A 23267-nucleotide genomic window follows, 5' to 3' on the forward strand; every position below is an offset into this window, starting at 1 on the left:
ATAATTATTTTTGCAGTGCTGTTATAAAGAGTGCTTTTTTTAAAGAAGTGTGGTGACTTCTCTAAAAGTAAAAAAAAAAAAAAAAAAAGAAATCTGACGTGTTTGGGTGTAATTATTGAGATGGAAACTTCACAGAATTGGAGTGACAGAGGAGCAGTTGTGGCAACCAGCCGCTCAGAGAATAAATAAGCTTGTGGTTGACAATCATCTGTCAGCAATCAGTGCTTCTGAATATTTTTCTCTACTGTGCACATTTGTGCCAGAGACACTCATCTGGCTCACACACTCAGTGGCATAAAACACTTTCCACTAACACGCACACGCACGCACGCACGCACACACACAGAAATACACTTAACTGCCCTTTCTACAGTATGTTTCAGCTCACAGTGTTTGGTTTTGAAGCTGTTACTGTGCATGTTTGAAACTCTGTATGCTTGACCTGCACAGGATAATGTATTAATATGAACCTTTATGTTTTGGCCTTTATGTGTGTTAAAAGAGCAAACATCAAAGCTGATGATTCTTTACATGAAGATATCTTAAAATGATAATGATGAGACAACATGTTGTTTCACTGGAACAAAGATTATTTTGCCTCAACAAAAATCAATCAATTTATGACAGTTTTATGATTTGTTCGTTGGCTTTTTGCTCTGCCAAATTTTTTGATCATTGTTGTTGTAGCTTTAATCTATTTTGACTGATTTCAATGTAAAAGAACGAGTATAAACAAAGAGTTGGCATCACTACAGAGACAGGCTAACTTTGAGCTTGCAACTTTTGCTACATTTTAAATGATAAATGATCATTCCTGTATCTTTGTTGGAATAATTAATTTACACTAATGACCAATAACATCAGCTTCATTAAGCTTGGAAGCCTGGACAGAAGCATGTACACATAAAACACCATAGAAGAAGAAACTCTGTATTTTGGGGGGTGGATGAGAAAAATGGCAGAACAAAGTCCAGCAAGAAGTAGATAGATAGATAGATAGATAGATAGATAGATAGATAGATAGATAGATAGATAGATAGATAGATAGATAGATAGATAGATAGATAGATAGATAGATAGATAGATAGATAGATAGATAGATAGATAGATAGATAGATAGATAGATAGATAGATAGATAGATAGATAGATAGATAGATAGATAGATAGATAGATAGATAGATAGATAGATAGATAGATAGATAGATAGATAGATAGATAGATAGATAGATAGATAGATTCCTTGCATCGTGTTTGCGTGTTACCAGGTAGCGGCGGCTATAACAGCCATCACTGCATTCCTCCTCTTTATTACACTGTAACGTGTTTAGACATCTTCAGAAGGGTGAGATTACAACATCAGACACAAACACAGTGCCTATCTTCCCATCAGCACATTTAGAAAACATCAAAACATCGTCATATCTCAGACCTCACCTGGTTACACCACCCAGCGTTGTCAGCATAACCAAAGCTCCAAAAAGGGTCGTGCACGGTTTAGCTCATGGGTGAGTTTCTCGGCACGTTGCGGTTATGTGGACAAACGGTAAAGAATAATGTGCCATAGATGCAGGTGTCTGTCCTTTTCTGGAGGTATGCATCTTGTAGATAAGAAGCAGATGAATGTGTGATGATTAATGAGAAGCTGTCAGATGAAGGTTTCAGCGTCTGTGTGTTTGAAAGTCAGGAAGGAAAGACTATCTTGTCTCCAAATAGGAGTGGAAGGAGGCCTTATAAATATGAATCATTGCTTGTTTGTAAAATTATAGCTTTTTAACATAATTTAATCTTAATAGTTTTATTTTTTTAAAGTGTAATACAGTATTTATTTAATCAAAGTGGGAACGGTTAGTAAATTGGTCAGAAATTTGCTTGCTCTCAATAATTTCCTTTTAACTGTATACAGAGAAACCCATAGTGATTACACTTTTGTTCCTGAAAATTATGTCCAAAACATTTTTCTCAAAGGACTTAACCTCATGTTTAATGTTCTTCTTCTGTTGTTTTTTACTTCAAGAACTAAGAAATGTTCCTGCTTCTAAGGTTCACAAAATAAGAAAAGTTGTAGAAGTGAAACTGTGCTTTGAATATAATCCTGACATTAATTAGAATAAAGTATGGGACATCAACGTTAGGCCAATCTAACTCCCATTCTTCTCATGTACCACACCCTTCTGGCAGCAAATTATATCAGGAACATCATATTTTTCATTAGGTTTACAAACATATGAAAAATTAAATTTTAGTTTGTTTAATCAAAGTGTGATGATGTGAATTTGGTTGATCATTCTGTGCTATTTTATAACCTTCAAACAGTTACATAAAATGTTTTTACATGCTTTTCTTGTAAGTGCAGCTTCAACTAATGTTCTTAATATATTTTTTAAAGACTAAATAGCCCATATTTGTTATACTGCCTTTATGATGCACCACAAAAAAAATGCAAAAACTGTATGCAGGAAGCTCATGAAGTTGAATGTTTTTCATTGGCTCTCAACAAGATTATTATGACACACGAGTAAAGCAGCACATCTGGACTATTCCTGTGTCTTAGCAAAATAAATACAGGAATCTGAACAATGGTGCCTATCCAAGAAAATAGATTCAATGAGGAATGTAGACTTGCAGGAAAGTTATTAATAAAAACCTTTAACCTGTCTTGCCACCTAGTCCTTCATCTCACACAACCGAGTGAAACTAATATTTTGATAAAAATGAAATTGATTTATTTGACGTCCAATTTAAGATTCAATCTAAATGGCCAATGTAAGTACGTGATCAATAGTCTTGTTGCCCCAAAAGAAAATTCATTAGCAGCATATGCATTAACAAACACAAGATCAACTTATTGTAATGCACAACGATACTGTTAACATTGTTTATGATTTTATGTGATTAACTATAACAATAGCAGCAGATATAAAATAGAATCCTGTAGTTTTAATGGAGAAAAGTTGTCGAGTGCTGTGCTGAATGTGGAGTGTAGGAAAAAGCAGGAGGTTCTTAAAGAGACAGAGGCCCAATTTTAAAGCTTTAAATTGTGAAGTTAAATTTCTTGTAAGTCATGTTTGATATACGCAGCAGTTTCTATAACAACTGAATGTAATTTAGTTACTTGCTTGTGCTATAAAATGGCACAAAATGCCTGGAAAATACATAACACTGCCCCTTTAAAAACTCCTCGTTTCCCTAAATAGTTCAGCCATTGTTGGACCTGTTTATGTTGTAGCAACAGAATGAAGCTCAGAGAGTTTTATTAAGAACAACTCCCCATTAGTTATGACTGTCCACCTGTTCAGTGGCAGCGCCATTTATTACCATGTCATTAGTTTTTATGGTGTTGATATTTAAGAATCACACAAAGTCATAAATTCAACCACAACAGGTCCACAGTGAAGCTTTTTACAATTTAGATATGTGGGTGTGTGTTTCGTTGTTCTTAGATATAAAACAGTAAAATGTGAACATGGAGGAAAAGAGAATAAAATGTCAGATGCACATCAGCTCACAGCCCTACTGAGGGCGCTGAAGACTCCCACCAGCATCAATGGATGCAGCCTCAGGTTGCGTATATGTATGCTCTCCATGTGAACATATCAAGCATGTGTGTGTGTGTGTGTGTGTGTGTGTGTGTGTGCGTGTGCGTGTGCGTGTGTGTATGTGTGTGTGTGTGTGTGTGTGTGTGTGTGTGTGTGTGTGTGTGTGTGTGTGTGTGAACTGAGGCGTGGGATTTGTTCCCAAGAAAACACCCACCACACACAGAGCCCACCGAGGTTGATAGCTCACGCTCAGTGGAGGGGTATAGGTTACAAGATTGAGAAATTATTTGATTATAAAATAGCGCTGGCTGTGTACTCTTCAGCAGCTCATGCCAGCCCGAGCGCTCTAGTGCCAGCGGGCCGAGCCCAGTAGTCTGTCAGTGTTTGTTTATGTGGGTTTATGTGGAAACATGAGAACGTGTGTTGCAGAGAGGGAAAGAAATTGTGAAATCATGAATTTACATCATCATCGGTGCACTCCCAGCTATTTGTGTGACCTAAAATGTGTGTGTGTTGCGTGTTTATGCATTCCCTGGAGGACTCTCAATGGATGAAAGCTGCTGGGGCCTCAGGCGGTGTCCTCCGGAGGGAGCCAGCTGTCAGATCTGAGATCAGAGATCCTCTTCTTCGCCCTCTGAGGGGTCTGTCACAGCAAGTTAGCACTTAGCCACCGGCACTGATCAGAAATCAGATTAGGCTCCACTCAGATTATAGCCGGGACATTTGGCAGCAGGGATAACAATGCTCAAAGGAAAAGTGGCCAAACAAGAGGTTTCCTTCTTACACACTGAAATACAAATCTTATGAAGCTATTTTTGTAATCTGATCCAGTAGGTCTAAGGGGTCGGTGGGTTGCATGTGTGTTTAATCACAAATAACTTCTGAATTAAAACAACAACAAAAGCAATACTTTCTTTTGTAACTTAATCTCTGGATTAATTAATCCTAATGGCATGAACCCTACAAACTCAGATCTTGCTGAGGTTGATGATGAAGTTATTCATTTTGAAAGCATTACAATCCTTTTTTCATCGTTATCATGATTAACTAAATTTGATTGTTCTGGCAAATAAATACAAAAATGTTAATGTCAAATTGAAAACTGATTTCTACAACTAAATACAAATCTGAAGTGATTTAATAGATTTTGCATAGATATTCTGATTTTTTTAATTTTTAAATTTTTTTTGTCTTTTGTTTGCAGCACTTTGCCAAAGACAAATTTCCTTTTGGAAAATTCTCTTCTCTTCTCTTCTCTTCTATTCTCTTCTCTTCTATTCTATAAGAAGTGTGAACTTCTCACTCCTTTTCAAAGAAGTACAGTAGCTAAAATGACTGATGTTGCAAAACATCGGGGGGTAGGGTTTGTGCATGTGTTTAAATGTATTTGTATTCCTGTTCTTATTAATATTGATTTGTCTGAAATAATAAAAGCATATATACTACTGTATTCTATTCTGTTTGAACATTTTTTGACCAAATTAAACAGAGATCCAGCTAATCTGTGCTTGTAGTTTTGCACGTCTCCACTGTTTCCATCATTCAATGTGTGACACAGTCCGACCAGAAATGACTTGTTCATCACTTTCTCCCACATATTTGAATAGAGAAGATGTAAATTCAACAATTTTGACGTTAAAAATATTGAAATCATCCAGAAAACAAATTTTTTAGATCAGTCAAAAGAACAAATCGAACATCAGAGAGGTATGAGACGTCTTCTATTCTAAGGCCTGGAAGTTATTTTCCTCTCCGAATCTGAATCTCTTAATTTTTCGAGGGATGGTTTTGATAGAGGTTTTAGATACTAAAACATACTTTTGCAGAAAAATGATAAAATGACCAAAAATATAATATAAACCTATAAAAAAAGCTTTAATTTGTATGCTCTTTGCCTGTTAATGTAGTTCTTAGGGCTAATGAGAATGTGGTGTAAAGGTTGTGAGAAACTGTTTTAGTATTTTTAAGAAGTCAGGAAGAAAATCTTTAGGCAGGATGACAACTGGCACAAAAATATTAAAATAAGCAAGATGATGTATTCCAAATGTGCCATATAAAACACAGTTCTGGTGGTAAAATCACTGCGTCCAGTTGCACTGACCATTAGCAGTGTGTATGTGTAATGGTGTTGGGAATGTGTGCAGCCTTGACCGAGTGCCAACGCTCCAGTCGGCCCACTCTTCGTAGATGTGTTGCCAGGTTTGGTTTGGCTGGAGATTTGAAACCCTTTTTTTTTACTTCTCCAGTGGTCAGCAGTGTCAACAGACCACATGTGTAGTGTGATTCAGTGACACTGTGCTGTGCGTTAGCCTTCCTAATGCGGCGTGATACAGGTTTGTGTGAAATGTCTGCATATGTGCGCCAGATTTTCTGATCGTATGCATGCATTTTATTCACCAAACAGGAAAAAAAAATTCTCTACCTCCCGTGGTTTTGTTGGGTTTTTGCTTGTGCTTTCTTCCAACAACCCATGATGCTTTGCATGAATTATGTGGGCTACATCCAATCACTCAACTGGAACTGAGGCTTATCAGTACTTACACACTGAGAGGGTTGGATGTGTTTGTTAAAGGATTTTGGGGTAAAACCTCATGCTCCTCAAAGCAGACAGAACCACTGGTTTAAGGATTAATCCCAGTTCACTTTGAGTGCAAGCATCACGCATATGCTAATCTTTGTATGTGAAACTCAACAAGTACCAGAGATTTGCAGAGATGTTTACATGAGTGTGTGATTACCGGAACAGGCAACAGAGAAGAAATACAGTGAGGCTGCAAAACAAAAATGCAGCTCACTTACATCAGATTAGTTTATAAAAAACAAGATTTATTACAACTTCTTCTATCTTACAGGAAGTTTTCCTCATAATTTACCGACAGCTGACATAAACTGCCTGTGTGGGGAAAAAAATTAGAAAGTTAGTTTCATATCAGTTGAAAATAGATTCATAAACACAAAAATGAAGGATATTATGTCTCTAATTTCAGTATGTTTTAGTTTTATAAAAGCACAGAATAATTTCACATAGTTATAATTTTTCCCATTAATTACTGTTTTTATTTATTTCAATTAACGAAAATGTATTCTCATTTTGAGTTTTGACCATTTCTTTAATTTTTGATAGTTATAATATCTTCGGTCTGATGCAGATGTTTAATAATGTTCAAAACTCTGCAGGTTGTTTTTTCCAACAATCAAATTAGCAACAACAGAACAAAGTATAACAGTGCAGCAGCACAGAATACGGCCTTAAGAAGAATCATATTGACTCTTTGCAACACGTTGGAAGTGATGTAAGTTATATTTATTTAAATCCAGTCAGTTCTCACTTTGGATCTTGTTTGAATCCAAATCCATACGGTTTATTTCCAGTGCTAAGCTACAATGTTTCAGTTGCTCACTCCAGGATCTTTTACCCGTTCTGTAACTGTTTTATTGCCTTACTCCATCCTAGTTGGCAGTTTTGTTTGTCTGACCCCTGTTAAGATTTCTAACTGACTTTTATTTGAGTCTGCAACACTTTTACCCTGCTGCTGTAATAAAACCTTTTTTTTCCTTACATGTTTGACTCTTTCTGCTCTGAATTTAGATCCTCTGACTTTTTCATGGTTATCAAAATCATTTTAAGCTCAAAATAGGCATCTTTTCAAATGTGAGTGACACCATGAATGGAATCAAGAATTAAGCTCATTATTAACAGACCAAATATCTTCTCTCTTCTCATTGAAAGTAAATGAAACCAGGAAAGCCTCCTGGGACCCACTGAAGAGTGTCACTGTGGAGCGACTTTCCTCTGAGCTGTTGTCTTTTTGTTGTTTTTCCTAAATATAATAAAGTAATTAGCCATGTAAAATAACACTGGTTGATCGCTGGGTTATGCAAATTATGTAAAATATAACAAAGCAACATCATATGATACACATTCCTAATTCCTCTGCAGCTTTTCCTGTTATGGACATACAGTTCTTGGGTAAATACCCTTAAATTGTACCCAAATAAGAGTAGCACTACTTCAACATATTTTTATTCAAGTTAAAGTAAAAAAAAAAAAAGCCATCCAGTAAATGACTGAAGCAAGAATAATGGTAGAAAATCAATCAATTCAAACATCAATCATTCATCAGATTGAGCAAAATATAAATTGATGTGAACATTTTGGTATTAAAGATGAAATAATTTATTTTCTAACAAAATTGAAAAACAAAAAAAAATTCTGACATTTTTTTTTTAAATCAATTTCTTTCTACATAAAACTTAGGAAACTTTAACAAAAGCTGTAAGTCTTTTATTCAGTGAAGTTACTCACATTGGGCAGAGTGTCCAGGAATTTTACTCAAGTAAGAGTAAAGGTACTTCATAAGAAAATAAATGACTAAGGTAAAAGTGAAAAGTACATCGTAGTAAAGCTATTCCTAAAAGTAAAATGAATGAGTCGGTCCACTGAACACACAGATGGGAAAAAGCTGCAACTGTAAACTCAGAGACAGTAAATCTCCAAATTGATAAAGAAAATGATCACTTATTAATCAATTTGTTTAGTTAAAACTGTATTATTGATATTTTGTTATTATTTGTGGCTGTTCCAGTCACAAATGGATCTGAAAAGTGAATAAAATGCAAATGAAACAAAAGCTTACATCATGATTAGGTACTGAATGTCTCAGAATGGTAAGGAAGTTCAGACATTTCACTCATGGGTTGCTGCGTTGCCCTTTTGCACCTTCCTAAAAGCTCGTCAGCCCTTCACTTCTCTCTGAAGCTGAACCCCTGCTGCTCCCCTCCTCCTCCTCCAAACACACTACAACTTTCTCTGTCTGCCCTCCCTTTCTGTCTCCCTGTCTGCTCCCTCCTCTCAGCTCAAAACTATAAGAGTGAGACAGGAGCACACACACACACAGAAAGTCCACCCTGCTCACGTGCACAGACACACTCGTTGTACATACATCGAGTGGAGCAGATCAGAAATCTTTGCTCCTCTCGTCAGCCAAAGGAAAACACCTGCATGGACAAGAAAGACTGATTTTGCAAATCAAAGTATGGAAGTCAAGAGGAGGAGGTAGAAGGGACCAAAGTTTTATCAGTTTCTGAGGAAATCCTGGATTTCTCATGTTTGAATTTTTGTCTTGGTCTTTTTTTTATTTTTTTCCGTTCTCTCGTCTCTTGGTGACAGGAATGTCTCTTTGATTTTGGATTTCTAACAGGTGAAGGTTTCTATTTTTTGAGCGGTTTGTGTGAGAAGCAGAAAATATGTCAAGCGCACAGCTCAGTCACCTGCTGAGGGGAGTCCTGCTGCTCCTTCCAGGTGAGTCCAGATTTACATTTTACTGCAAAGTTAAAGATGCAGAGAATCCATTTCTTTGCAGTCAAATATAAACTTTACGTTCATTAGATGCAAATCCTTATTGTTAATCCAACAGGCGCAGCTTTCTCTCTGCAAACCAAAGAATTTCTTGTGTGAAAACAAAGATTGTCTCATGTGAGCAATCAGCTAAAATCTGTGGGATTATTGCGGCTCAGAAAACAGATGGCAGCGCAGTGTGACAGAGCAGATGAATTCATAATTGCAAGGAAGTCATTATGTAATTCACAACTGTGGATCACCCAGTTTAAAGCTAAAACCACAAATGATGCTGACATTAGTCTGATGAATGGCCAGCCTGTGTTTCCCTCTCTGTCACCGTGTGTGTCTTCAAAGCTCAGTGCGATCCGAGGCCACAGGAGGAGTCTTCTTGGCTGAGCCGTTCGGTGCGTTTAAACAATGGTTCCCTGGGAGCAGAGAAGTGTGGCCCTGGAACTAATGTTACCATTATGGTAATGGTTAGAAAAACAGGAGGCAGACATTTCCAACACCGCCGCAGGCTGCAGCCGATCACCCAGAGACGCAACGTTCCCGGTAACGTCAGGGAAAGTTAGTGTTAAAGGAGGCTGGATGCAGACAGGAGGAAGCATCTGTCTGCTTCTAATCATCATTTAACAGCTCAGTGGTGCTCTGCTCCGCCATCTTTCACTGCTTCAGTGGCACAATGGTATCTGTGGCCTGTTTTCTTTGTCACAATTCAAGTTTAGCTGAGGAGACAGGCGAGGTTATGGTTGCTCGCTCTGAGCAGATCACTCTAACCGACCTGGATTGAAATTAATTTAATGGGTCACAGATGTCAGAGTGCCAGACCGTTTGATTTTTAACAGATGTAATGTTAATTCTGAGTAAACGCTGAAAAATAATCAATCCAAAGAAGGTGGTGTTGCAGATGTAAACTTGAACAAGTTTTAAATATTTTTACTCAAAGTTCAGATTGTGCCTCCTTCTAGCTTGAACACGGTTTCCAACAGTGAACCGTCAACTACATCCACAATATCAGGAGCCGCTTTATTAGAAGATTTACTCCGGTTCATTACGCACAAATTCTTTCAATTAGCTTTCAGCAAAAACTCTGAGAAAACTGAAATGAGTGGATGTGTCGTCTTCAGACACAAAACTCTTGCCTGTTGTTTGATTCAAAGTTCACAAAAGCAACTCAACCAAGCAAACTCCCGTAGATCTCTTATCTAAATAAACAAGGCTGTCGGATTAAGGCGCTTACGCGGTGATGAAAAGACAACAGTAGTTGTCCTTGCTCTGCCCTGAGGACAGAGTGATGCTGCAGGTCTGCAGGGCCGCGATCGTATGTGGGGGTGGAGGCAGAAATAAGGAAGACGGCTGGGGAGGGGGGCTCAGGGTTAGAATAACAAAACGGACCCTGTGTTCTTTAAATCAACCTGACCTTCGCTTGACTGTGGTGACAATGGTGGCGGGGAGTTGGGGCAGCAGGTACTGGTAAATTTAAATCTTCTCTCCTTACCTGATGATGGGTAACTCACTAGTCAAAGTGTAAAACAAATCACTTTTTTCTTTCTTTATATCAGTGCTTTTGTTTAACTCATTTATGAAAGATTGCCATTTATAATACAGTAATTAATGTTCATTTTATTAAAATGCTTGTTTAAAATTCCTGCCTGTTAGATTAAACGTTTAAGAGAAAATAATAGAGGAGACAAATTCATCTCCAAGCGGAGAAATTCTTCAAGTCGCAGTGAGACTAAACCATATGGATAATTATTTACCCATCTGTAGACATAAAAACAAATAAAACCAGAAGTTGATTCAGAGAGCAAATAAATAAACATGTTTGTTGGTGACATGTCTGTCTGAAATAAATTATCATCATCATCATCATCAAAATTATGACATTGCTTCAGACATTTCACGTCGCCAGAGAAGTAGTTGTGAAATGTTTGTCTTGGAAACTCATATTTGTGACCCAAATAAGATGATTATTTTGTTTGGTTTGCTCTCACTCACAGTTAGATTGTGTTTAGTCGGCAAAATGATTTATTTAGGGCTGAGACGACATCATAGTTTAGTCTGAATTATATTTTTTCACAAGACAGTGTCAGTATGTGAGCAGTGACACCAGAATGTTTGAGTCCAGAAATGCTGAGATTAGTTACATCAACTTTATACTTTTATTGGGACATTTGCATTAAGATAAAATAAAACTCTAAATAAAACCCTCTATCACTGTAAGCCTTGTTTGTCACAGTTACAGTTGTTTTATAGGAATTACTATGTGTTGCTCAAAAAACTATAAGATGAATTTTCATATGAATTAAATGTGACACTATACTACTGCGATAAAAAATATATAAACGTATCGCTACGCTTTTGTCGAGATTTTTTCAATTACATTTAAGTTATACTAAGGCAACCAAATATTTCAGAAATGTTTTTGAACACTCAAAACATAAGGCGTGTCCATAAGGGAGCATTCTGTAAGAAATTGTATTTACGTGTCTCAATATGTCTAAAGTAACCAAGATAAATATAAAAAAGGAGCATCTTCTCTCCCTTTACACTTCAGCACTAAACTCCATCAAAGCTGCAGCAGCTCAGTGATTACAGCCTCCGTCCTTCAGACCGTACGTCCACTGGATTGGACATTATATTTATGGGCTTAAACCAACAGGAAATTTAGGGATTTTATCATTTGAATGATTCTTGCAACTGATTAGTTTCTAATTGACCAATGAAGATCTAAATCTTAACTAGATATGTGAGATTCAGGCATTAAGAATAAACTTTTTTCTGAAGCCAGAGGAGGAGCAAGTTTCTATTTTCCATCAAAAACATACATTTAAGTTCATGGTAGCCTAATAAAATTGCTCTCAGTATAATTTTAGTGATTTCCAGTGGTAGTATTTGTAGTTATTTTGAAAATATTTTTTATTGTTAAGTTGTAGGATTCTTTCGAAGCTGAATGACCATCCCAATGGACATAAGGAGTTAAAATGGATGAGGCAATGTTTAATTATTTAGTGTTACCATTCAAAGAAAGTATCTTATAGTTTATTTGATGCTTCACAATTTACTTTTATTGTTCATGTTTTTTATGAGTATAAACTCAGAGTTTCTTGAACTGCTTATAAAAAATGCATTTTCCCCTTTATTTCAATGCTGAATGGGGAGTAAAAAAAATTGATGCTCAGTAGATAAAATTCAAATCTAAAGGAGTTAAAAAATGTCCAAGCTCCTAATTAAAGTTTAAAGTAACACTTATATAGTTTACAGTAAAACGAGGTTTGAGTCATTTTCATTGATTCACATAAAAGCCAAGCAGACTCTTTGAAGCGAAGCCAAAAACGTTGCATTTTATTAGGCCAAATCTTCCACACTCAGCAATGAAGAAAATAATAAAGCTAAAATAATTGTTGCTCATATTAGAAGAGTGAAAATCAATTGTTTTTCACTTATTGTATCACTTGTACTAGTTTGATCATACATAATATACTGATGTTATCATGTGTAAATTTGCTCAGGCTGCAGATTTCTAGAGATTATCTTCTGACGATGGATGGTTTTATTCTAAGGTAACACAAGCTTCAATGTTTGGGAATTATAGACTCAGCAACACTCATGCAAGGTCTGCAGGACAGCTCAGAGGGTTCAAGAGCATAAAAGAGCAGCTGCAAGCTGTGAATAATGGGCAGCACTCAACAGAAATATGTGCATCTCTGGGCTACTGTAGCATTTAATTCTTCTGCCGAGGAAAAACGCACACATGCACCTCACTAATCTTGTCGATCCAGCGCACCGAGACGTCTCACTCCTCTCACGTCCAGCCATTAGCCTTCTAACTAACTTCATTCACCTCATCAACCACAGACAGACACCGAGAGACAGAGAGAAAAGAAACAAAGACGAGGGGGAAACAGGGGAGGAATCTGACATTCATCCAGGAGAAATGAGGCGTAAAAAATCGTGGCTTTTTCATCAGAGAGGAGGAGGAGGAAGAGGAGGAGGAGGAGGAGGAGAGCCAACAGGGCGCAGTTGTTTCATGGACAGTTTGGAGGGTTCAGAAATGCAGCTTGGATGGGGGAATGGTTATGGTCATTTTTTTAGGGAAAACAAACATTCAAGTGAAAAATTAAGAGATCCAACGACAGCCTGAGAGTTTGGATCTTTAAAGGGGCAGTATCATGTAAAATCAACTTTTTTGAGATTTACATCATGTTATAATGTTATTCTTTGATCAAAAACTTACCTGGGGTGTTACCTTGATTCTTTCATGCATGTTTGAGAAATCCTTTCATCTCCATCACAACCATCCAGCTGTCCAAAACTGAACCACACCTTTGAGACGCAGCTTCCAAGCTTCTGGGTGTCCTAATCTTTTCTTAAGTTAGAAAGAACATTTTGCACCATTAAATCATTTTTGTTTAAGGAATGAAAGGAAAGGATCATTTTTGTTTTTTAAATGACTTAAATCAGAGAGAAATGGGAGAAAAGATTACACCTTGATATGTGAACATTTATTTTTGACATAACTGAATTTATGATGGGAAATTCAACTCTTTTGTTTACCTGACAGAAGGCTTCATAATGGGGCAAATAAAGATGTCCCACTCTCTCAATGAAGCCTGAACTCATGCCAAGCACTTGATTTCATGCAGGTTTTAATTCCAAATTCCCTGGATCTGTTTCTTGTTTTCGGAGGATTGCACATAAAGCTTCGTGTTTGACCAGCAGAGATGATGGCCGCGGCTGCCAAACCGTAATCACAAATACAAACAAACAAACAGAGGGCCGCCCGGAGGATTTTTTTTTTCCATAAATGCTATCCTTTTACAGGGCACAGTAAATCAGTGTGTGCAGTGCATTTTAGCCAAACAGTGTGCATGCGTGTGTGTGTGTGTGTGTGGGGGGGGGTGTGTGTGTGTGTGTGTCTGTTTGTGTCTGTTTGTCTGTGCATTTATAGACCCTGAATGAATGCAGGAACTCAAAGACAGGTAGATTACCTTGGCCGGCCATCACTCAGACGAAATACGGGCCGGAGGCAGCAGCAGTGTTGTTGATGACAGACTGACCGTCCAGACCACACACAGCTGCAGGCTGCAGCACTGACCCCTGCTGGGATGCCTGAAGTATTACAGGAAGACGGCTTGGACTGGATTATTGTTTATTGGCAGAAGTTCAGGATCAGGAGTGTGTTGTCCAGCTGTTCACACTGAACTGACGTGAAGCATGGACTTGTGTTGGACTGGTGCTCCCTCCCACTGATCTCACTGTCACAAATAACTCTGGTTCTCATTTGCAAAACTAGCTAACAGCTTTGGTCATAATTAAAGTTGATTAATCTCTCTCAGGTTTACCTGATCCACATGTTATATGGTCAATGCAGATGGATTTATAGCTGTTTGAGTGTGTTTACAGTATGGCTTTGTAATCAGCATATAACACACAAGAACAACATGTTCTGTATGATTGTGTGTTTTAAAAAAGAAGGGATTGTGGTTTTTACCACAAAGCTTTTGGAAAGCAGAATAGCACCACATAAATCAATTTAAATGGATATGAATACAATAAATATCCCCACCTAGCTAACAAGATGTTTTTTATTCTCAAATGCAAAAAATTCATTCTTTCAGAATATGTTCACATGAAATATTTTGCTTAGTATAAACTGAATAAATCCAAAATCAACACTACATAGGAGAAACATTGCTTGGATGAAATCACTGTATTACATTTTCATACAATTCAATTCAATGATACTTTATTGATCCCAAAGGGAAATTAAATGTTGTAACTCATATTAATTCAACATTCTTCAAGGAGTTATTGTAGCTGGTGATGGTTGTGAGCAGGAGGAATCTCCTGTAGCAGTCTGTATTACAACCAATTTGAAGAAGCCTCTGACTGAAGACACTCTGTCTTTCTATGAAGAAGATGGTCAGTGTCACTGTGACTAATGATTTGCATTTATACGGTTTTATTTGTGAAAATATACATTTTCTGACCACAATTTTTAAAAAAACAACAGCAATTCAACAACTGAAAACTGCAAAAATTAAATATTTGATCAAATAAATAAACATAATTGCCAAGCTCTAAGCTGCATAAAATCAAGGACTTCACAATAAAATTCTATGATTTATATATGCAGTTTCTCAAAAGTTCAACATCATTTCAAATAATAAAGTTTTACATGGAGAAAATATCATCAGTTCAAATTTGATTATTAAAAATGTTTTACAGACTTTAAAATCAATAAAAAGTTAAATAGTTACATTATAATTCACTTAAAAAAACATGCTCATAACCTAAAAAGGTTAGGCAGAATTTTTACATGCTGACTATGTCTTTCACATTCTGACCTTAGAATAATTTAATGAGTTAATTAGTCCAGCTCCTCTCTATGGAAATGCTTTGTATTGACTGCTTTTTCTGAGTTATAAATCTTACTAAACACCTCACTATTAAAATATATTCAAAACCTAATTATCCCCACTTATCTTCTTTATGTAAAATCCCAGATGCACCAGTTTGATTTTCACTTTTTACATCAACTATGAGAGTAAAGATAAGTTAAATCTGCTTTCAGAAAATCAAGATCTGCTCTGTGACATGGAGGTGCGAACTGCATGAGTGGCACGTTTTAGAGCCCCTGGTGGAAAAAGAACTCAGTGGCCCAATCTGAAGGGTAAATTTAATGATATCCCACTGCATGTGTAGGAAGCAAATCAAATCAAATAGTCCCTCTGGTGCCTGAAGGGGCTGGACATTATCATACTGGATGTACTAAGCCATCAGCTAACTTGTGGTTAGAATGGTCTTCTTTCTAGAAGATTCACCACAATGAGCAATTGAGTAAAATCTGCTTTTATGAGCACTTTATAAGTAAATGTAACCATATGTTGGGAAGAGATCGGAGGAAGGGAAGAAGCTGAATGACAAGTGACCTCAAGAAGCAATTTAAAAATGCTTTAAAAACACCCATGTGCCTCTATCCGAGGCTTTTTCTGAATGTGTGTGTTGGAGGCTAACTAGGCAGCACGTCGAATGCAGCCACCACAAAAAACAAACTGCAAGGAGGACTTGCATGAAGCATTACATAATAATTGAACATGAATAGTCTCCTGGGTTCAACTGACCAGCAACGTTCATTAGTTATAACCACATGCAGCACAAGCAAACACATCACCTCATGCAAGAAATTACAAAGCTCCAAAACCGTGGATGCCAAAGATAGGCCATAATTTTTACAACAAATTGACAGGCTGCTGCATGGAGGGCACATGGGCTTTCGGTTAAAACCTGGATCTGTGGTCCGTGACTGTTACAGCTTGAATAACTCAATATGTGTGTGTGTGTGTGTGTGTGCGTGTGGGTGTGTGTGTGTGTGTGTGTGTGTGTGTGTGTGTGTGTGTGTGTGTGTGTGTGTGTGTGTGTGTGTGTGTGTGTGTGTGTGTTCAGATCAGGTGGGCAGAGCCTGGAGAACAACTGTGCTGCACACATGTCTGCGGTTGTGGTCAGCATGTGGGAAGCAGCATTCCAAGAGTGAAAGGAACAAAAAAATATCCTCTGTTTGACATTAACAAGGTTAATAAATGCCCATCAGTCAGCCCCCATCTTAGGCTTCTTCTAAAGAAAATTCAGCTGTGCATACTTTCCACTCAGTCGGCCCTGTTTGCCTTAAGGTTTCTGTGCTTGACCAAAGAAAACCAAATTGATCTGTGGGAAGTTGTGGCTTAAACCAAGACAAGTATCTGAAAAACAAAAACAAATTATACTGACTTAAATCATCTTTTTTTAAGTAACTTGGTAGCAAGTTTAAAAATGTACATTCCAGCAGAAATTTCTACTTCTCTTAGAAATTCTTTGCAGTTTCTTTTCATTTGAAAATAGAGCCGTACCTTTTGTCTGAAACCAGACGTCAGTACTCAGCCTCGCTCCGACGTCACGCAGGTTTTTCTTCCGAAAAGACTTCCAATGACAGACAGGCTGCAGATGTGTGAGCGCCATAACTGTCAAAGAGTGAAAAAAGGCTTTTAGTTGAATTCAGTGTCAGCTTTTGGGAAAGAAACATTCATCATCATAAGAATTTCTTTGTTACTTTAAATCATATCATCCACATGTGTTTGGCTCAGTCGGCCTGCTGTTTGTCTATTAAAAAACACAAATACAGAAAGCATGCAGTTCACACACATTTCCTACCACAGAACAAATCCAGATACAAGAAATGTGTTGCAGCTGTGGAAAAGAAATGTTCACTGAAGCCAACATTTATATATGGCTTCTATAGTACCATCTTGGCTCTCTTTGCATGAATAATGTATCAAAATTACCAGTCCTGTAACAGTTTGCACTCAGCCAGACTCATGTTTAGGTGTAACTGGGAGAAATGTAAATATTTAGCTTCAATTTCAAATGATGGAGGTGGATAATCATCAGCCCACGTCCCAAATCAGCCTGGAATTTACCATGATGGAGCCTCAGTGTTTATTAAACAACTGTTGTTATTTACGAATTTTAATGACTGCCCGCTTCTTCTTCTCTGCAGCAGCAGCTGTAATTGTAGCTGGAGCAAGCAGTAAACTTTGGGAGGTGCCCACTGGTCACTTCACATCCTCTTCCAATCAAACTGAGAATGTCCCACTGGAACGCTGTCAAAACCAGTGGACGGAGGACGGAGTAAAAGTCACAGCAGATATCCCTCCCAAACTGGATGGGACATGGGTGTCGACAAGGTATAGATGTTCATAAAGTTCTCACAGCACAAAATATCTCTTTCAAGCAAAACAGTAGAAATGTGTTGAACACCCATGTAACTCTTTTTTTTCTTTCCTTATTCACTTTGTCTCAATTTGTCCTAACTTTGGTCTGGTTTGAGTTTTGTTCTGACCGCTCTCGCCTCAAGCAAGAAAATCATTGTTTTGTGTTAAGCTAGAAAGCGAGAAAAATGATTCAAAAAGGAAAAATTGGCATTGAAAGAGATGGAAAAATCCTCAATTTGTACAGAATTATTCTTAAATGTGGTCAGTTTCCTCTATTGTGAACTCCTTTCAGAATTTGCTGTTTTAGGGCATCTTGTCACTTTAAATAAAATTAAGCCCTGCCAGCCACGCCCCCTAACTCAATCTTTTACACTCCCACGTGAAAATGTTTGCAAAAAGATGCACAATTATACAACCATAAAACATTAGTAGAGCCTTTTTCACAACCAACAAGAGTGCAGCACTTCCTGGATGGTGAGTCAAAAACAAAACTCTTGACTTTTCCAGCAGCTCTTGTGCAGTGCAATGGTAAAACCAGCTGACCAAACGTTCTCCAGCGCTGCTTGGGTTGCTAGGCAACGGCTGCGGTTGCTCGGTAATGGTTACAGTACAGTCCCTGTAACAGCTCATTTTAGAGACGCCAAAAAGCAAAACTTGGCTGGTTTTTTAAGCATTCGGGCTGTTTTTTGGAAGCAGTTGAAACCCAACTGGAAGTAAAAAATGTGCAAAATGTGATCTCGACGTTATGCTAAATGCTAAGTTATATGTTCAGCAATATATTATTATTTGTATACTTATTCTAGGTTTGTTTATTTTTTTGCACCAATAACACTTTAATATATTTATATGCATTTAGTCACACTTATTGTCAGTATTTTTTCTCTTTATTACGGTAGCCAAGCAACAACTTTTTGTTCCCAAATTTACTGTTGTGTCTTTGTGGAATGACAATAAAGTAGGTTTAAGTCTAGGAAGGTGGCTCTAACCTCTAACAGACATACAATGGTTAAAATTAAATGGAATCATGAAAAATGACCCCTTAAGAGATGCAAAACACCAACATAAAGCTATTCTCTAAAGACTAACTTCATTTCTGCCGTGTGTTTAGATGTGAAGTTCGGCCCGGTCCAGAGTTCCTCACCCGATCCTACACCTTTCACTCCAACCGTCACTTCCAGGCACTGCAGCACTACTACACTGAGAGCAGCTGTGAAGACCCGGCCTACTCCCTGATGATCAGAGGCAAGATCCGTCTGCTCCAGGCCTCCTGGATCACCCGTGGGGCCAGCGAGGCTGAGCACCACCTCAGCAGAGTGGGGATTGTGGTTCACAGCATGGCAGCCAAGCAGAGACTGGCCTCCAGGCTGCCTCCAGCCTGCGTGAGCCTGAGCCTCAATGAAGCGGTGCCGGGAAAACTGTATGAGCTGTACAACACCCGCGCAGGCAGGGCGTGTCTGGCAGCCATGGGCTTCTCTGTGACGGAGATGGGTCTGGTACGCGTGGAAACGCAGCATCACAGCCATGGAGGGAAGGTTCAGGAGCTGTTTTTAGGGGATATTCACACAGACTGGGCCCAAAGAACCCAACACAGACCGTCAGGGTACCAGCAGCCTCTGCAGAACGCCATGGTGAGATTAATAAGAATCATTGATTAATGACTGCAAGACTGTCCAATGAGCAGCTGAAGTAGTACTAGTGCAGCACTAGATAACTTAACAAGTAACAACTCAAATGGCAAAAGATTTAGGTGCATTGACATCAGCCCTGTTTAGTCCGCTTTAATTACACTTCAGTTTGTTTGCCTAGAAAGTCCAGTTCCTTGGAGGAGGTGTGAATGCACAATCAAACTGTGATGCAGACCAAAACCACAAACTAAAACCTAGGTCTCAGGTCGGTCGAAGTGAACTCTGATTTTGTTTGAATGCATTTGCAAGTGAAACAGAGACCACTTCAAAAGCAAGAAACAAACTGTGGTGCTGGGAATTCTGGGTAAATACAATCAAAACAAATGTGAGTCTATCACAATCGTGTTTTTTTAACAATGACAAAGGAGAAATCCTACAATCGCTAAAATCTGATGCTACTCCACTTTCGTTTACATTTTGTGAAAAAGGGTGTTGTGCTTAGTGTTTTCTTCAGAGGTTTTCATGTTGTTTCCTTCAGTAGTTCTTGGTGCAGCGCCACCACAGGTGAACGTGGGAATAGGTTGCTTAAAGAGTTTGGTTTGTTTGACAGTGATGAGATTTATGGTTGAGAAACTATGTCAAAGTAAAGCTACATTAACTCACTTTTGGCCAATAAATGTTACTTAAACTACAGCAAGTTTGATGTTAAACTTGATTTCTGAATTGATTATGGATATTTTTACCTCCACTTTTTTAAAAAATAGGTTTTGTTTTAGTGCAAATGTAAACTTGAAACACATTTAATAGCAAACTCTCTTATTTATGTAGTTTATTGTATGTAGTCAGAAGTTTGTGTCTTAATTGCTGTCACCAGACAGAACATAGCACTAATTTCTCTGAGGTTAAGCTAATTTTTATAAAAACAATTATTAAAATCATCAAACCTTCTCACCTGTCTCTGTCTTTTTACAGCATCACATCCATCCCTGCCCTGTGTGTGCCCTGGTGTACCGATCCTCAGAGCAGCGCCCCCCTGTGTTGCCCCGCGGTCCTGCAGTTCCTCTGTCTCTGACAGGCCACTGGGTCAGCCTGCGCTGTGAAACCCGACCCAACGTTCTTTTCCTCACCCGAGACTTCACCTTTAACCCAAGCCAGCATGCCTGGGAAGGCATCTACCGTCACTACTTGGACTCCGCCTGCTCACAGCCCACGTTCACCCTGAGAGCCTGGGGGCACTACGCTCAGGGAAACCCCTCGTCCAAACTCTCAGGAGCCTCTGAGTTCGTCTTCAAGGTGACGCAAGTGAGAGTCACGGCCATGGACGAGTCCACTGCCAAACTGCTGAACAGCACAAGACCGGGAAAGTGTGGACGAGCGGGAGACTGGAGTGTCGGTGTGGAGCAGGACTTGACCGCCACAAACGGATGTCCTATGCTGGGCATCAAGCTGCCGCATAAGGAGTATGAGCTCTTCAAGATGGAGCTGGACCACAGAAAACGCCCGCTGTTATTCACAGGGGAGAGACCGACTGACGGGTCCAGTCCAGATCGACCATTAAGGCGGCCCACCTCCTTTCAGGCTCCCATGGTACTTTGCAACGGGGGGGAGACACACCCCTCCTTCTCAACTTTTAATAGCAGGCAACTACAGTTAGCCAGTGGGACAGCAGGTCTGGAGAAACTGGTGTTACTGGTGTTTGGATCAGCACTGTGCAGCTGGCTTGTTGTTTACTAGAGACGTTCTCACAAATCAAACCTGGTTCTCAGCTCAAGGAGGAGATGGATGTTTGGCAGCTGAAATCATCTCTTCCCTTTAAAGACTAGAACTAAAACAAGAATCAGGGGACCTTTAAAAAGCGCTGACAGGTTTTTCACATCTTGAGCTCAGATGTCACCTCATGAGTAAAAGACTAACCTGTTCAACAAGACTCCATTCTAGAATGAATTGAAATAAGATGGGAAAGTATCTTTGACAATATTTATCCAAAAGTGCCACAATCCATTAAATAAATGAGTAATGAAATAATTATTCCAGATTTCTAGTGCAAATATCTTAGTATGCTTGAAATAAGACAAAGCTAACTTTCAAGTAGCTTTTCAGTAAGGCAATACATAGGAGCTTGTTTAAAGTCAATAATTCCTTAATATTGATGGAAAACTATTAGTTCCATTGACAGATTATTTCACTTATAACAAGACATTTTCCCATGTCTTGTTATAAAAATAGAGCCACTGAATGCTCTCCAATTCATTAGATGACAGAAATTGTTTTTCTTGTTGTTTGGATAGATCAATGAGTTTCCATTAATCCTGAGTATAAATTTCAGATGCTGTATTTAAACGTTTTTGTTCAAAATATCTCCACAAAAAGCAGAAATCATAGATTAACCTGCAAATTTGATTTTCTGGACAAGACTGAAGAAAAAAAAATAACTACATAGAAGGCAAAGAGATTTATTTCTTTCCTAGTGACTGATCTATCTAATCATGTATATAATGGATTATTTGTGTATATATTTCAAGATTTAATGACACCCAGATATTGATTAAATTACATATTAGTGGAGTATGGCACTTTTGGACCTCCATATATTTTGGCTTTGGATTGGATTGTGCAGATGTTTTCCTCAGATGGCTCACCTGCATTTTTGAAAATCTAAGAATGTTTGAGGTGTAATAATTAAACAAAATACAAATACTGACATGAGTTAGTTCCACATTAAAATTTAAGAGATGCATATTAGTTCAGTTCACATTTACCAGGAGACACCATTACTAATTCAGTTTGTACAGAACATTTTTTATTTTTCATTGATAAAAACTAGATAACCACCGTCACTGATCCACAGACACTGTGGACTGAAATGTTATTTTATCTTGATGCCTTTCTACCAGCAAAGTAATCTAATCAAATGAGTATTTATTTTTTACCATTTATTTTGTATATTTACACACAAAGAGAATGTTTTTTTTTACAAAAATGGTTCCCTTGTCATTTAATATTTTGTATGTCAATTAAAAAGGACTTTTAATAACACATGGAGTTTATTTGCTCTTTCAAACATGATCTCAAGCTTGTTTGTTCATGCAAGTTCCTCTCTTGAGAAAATCATCTGTTTCCATACAGACAATGGAAACTGTCTTTGCACTACCACAGATGATGACATCTACTGTTGTCCTTATCTGCCAATCACTGTCAGCAGAAATGAGTGGCACTCATGCACTGCAAAAACACAAAATCTTACCAAGCTTTTCTGTCCATTTTGTAATGCAAATATCTTAAAACACTTGAATTAAGTCGAAACTAACTTACAAGTAATTTTTCTGTAAGATAAGAGCTTGTTTTAAGTGGATAATTCCTGAATATTGGTCCAACTGCAGATTATTTTACTTATGTATGGATATTTTTCCCAGAAGTGAAATATTCTTCCAGTGGAACTGTTTATTTTTTGTTTCTTTTATCAATATTAAGTAATTATTTACTTAAAACAAGCTCCTATGGATTGCTGAAAAGTTACTTAGAAGTTATCTTCACCTTATTTCAAGTGTATTAAGATATTTACACTAGCAACCAGATCAACAATACTTGGCAAGATTTTGTGTTTTTGCAATATAGATTTTTTCTGGTATAGTTTGCAAAGTTTCTATTTCATGTTCTTTCAAATTGTTTTTAGACATTCTCTGTGGAAAAATATGCAAATATTCAAATTTTCCACAGACAAATAAAGTTGCTGTTACATTCCACAGAAAAAATGCTAAATACTGAACACTGAATACGCCGAGTGGTTCAGATCCAAGCAAAGCCTGGTGTTAAAGTCAAAGTCCAAATCTAAATCCAATTGAGAATCCGTAGCAAAGCTCAACAATTTCTGTTCACAAATGTTTTTTCATCCAGCCTGACTGACCTAAAGCTAAAAGATTTGCAGCTGCAACTGGAGTACAAAGGTGTTTGTTCAAAAGTTTTGACCCGCAGCAACTCAATACATATGCATGCCACATTACACTCGGAAGATTT

The 23267-nt window shown here is 37.9% G+C and overlaps 1 protein-coding gene across 3 annotated transcripts; it reads left to right on the forward strand.

The window, feature by feature from the left end:
• The first annotated feature begins 8402 nt into the window (after positions 1–8402).
• Positions 8403–22289, forward strand: apcdd1l (APC down-regulated 1 like). Of its 3 annotated transcripts, XM_015005669.2 has the most exons (5): positions 8404–8593; positions 8739–8839; positions 17415–17601; positions 18737–19256; positions 20226–22289. In XM_015005669.2, exons 2-5 carry the CDS (start codon positions 8785–8787, stop codon positions 20985–20987), a joined length of 1524 nt encoding a protein of 507 aa, XP_014861155.2. In that variant the 5' UTR covers positions 8404–8593; positions 8739–8784; the 3' UTR covers positions 20988–22289. The 3 variants fall into 3 exon arrangements, with proteins under 3 accessions (XP_014861156.2, XP_014861155.2, XP_014861154.2); XM_015005670.2 differs by having other exon boundaries at positions 8403–8839; positions 17418–17601; XM_015005668.2 differs by having other exon boundaries at positions 8404–8839.
• The last annotated feature ends 978 nt before the right edge of the window (positions 22290–23267 follow it).

The sequence above is a fragment of the Poecilia mexicana genome, unplaced genomic scaffold, assembly GCF_051168715.1.
Source record: "Poecilia mexicana isolate PSO_F unplaced genomic scaffold, ASM5116871v1 scaffold_5, whole genome shotgun sequence".
Classification (NCBI taxonomy): Eukaryota; Metazoa; Chordata; class Actinopteri; order Cyprinodontiformes; family Poeciliidae; genus Poecilia; species Poecilia mexicana.

Bases quoted from the DNA above. Each gene is read 5' to 3' on its own strand.
- apcdd1l (XM_015005668.2), top strand. From the start codon at position 8,785: ATGTCAAGCGCACAGCTCAGTCACCTGCTGAGGGGAGTCCTGCTGCTC. The intron at 8,840-17,414 runs GTGAGTCCAGAT...TCTTCTCTGCAG, and splicing joins AGTCCTGCTGCTCCTTCCAG to CAGCAGCTGTAATTGTAGCT. The intron at 19,257-20,225 runs GTGAGATTAATA...GTCTTTTTACAG, and splicing joins AGCCTCTGCAGAACGCCATG to CATCACATCCATCCCTGCCC.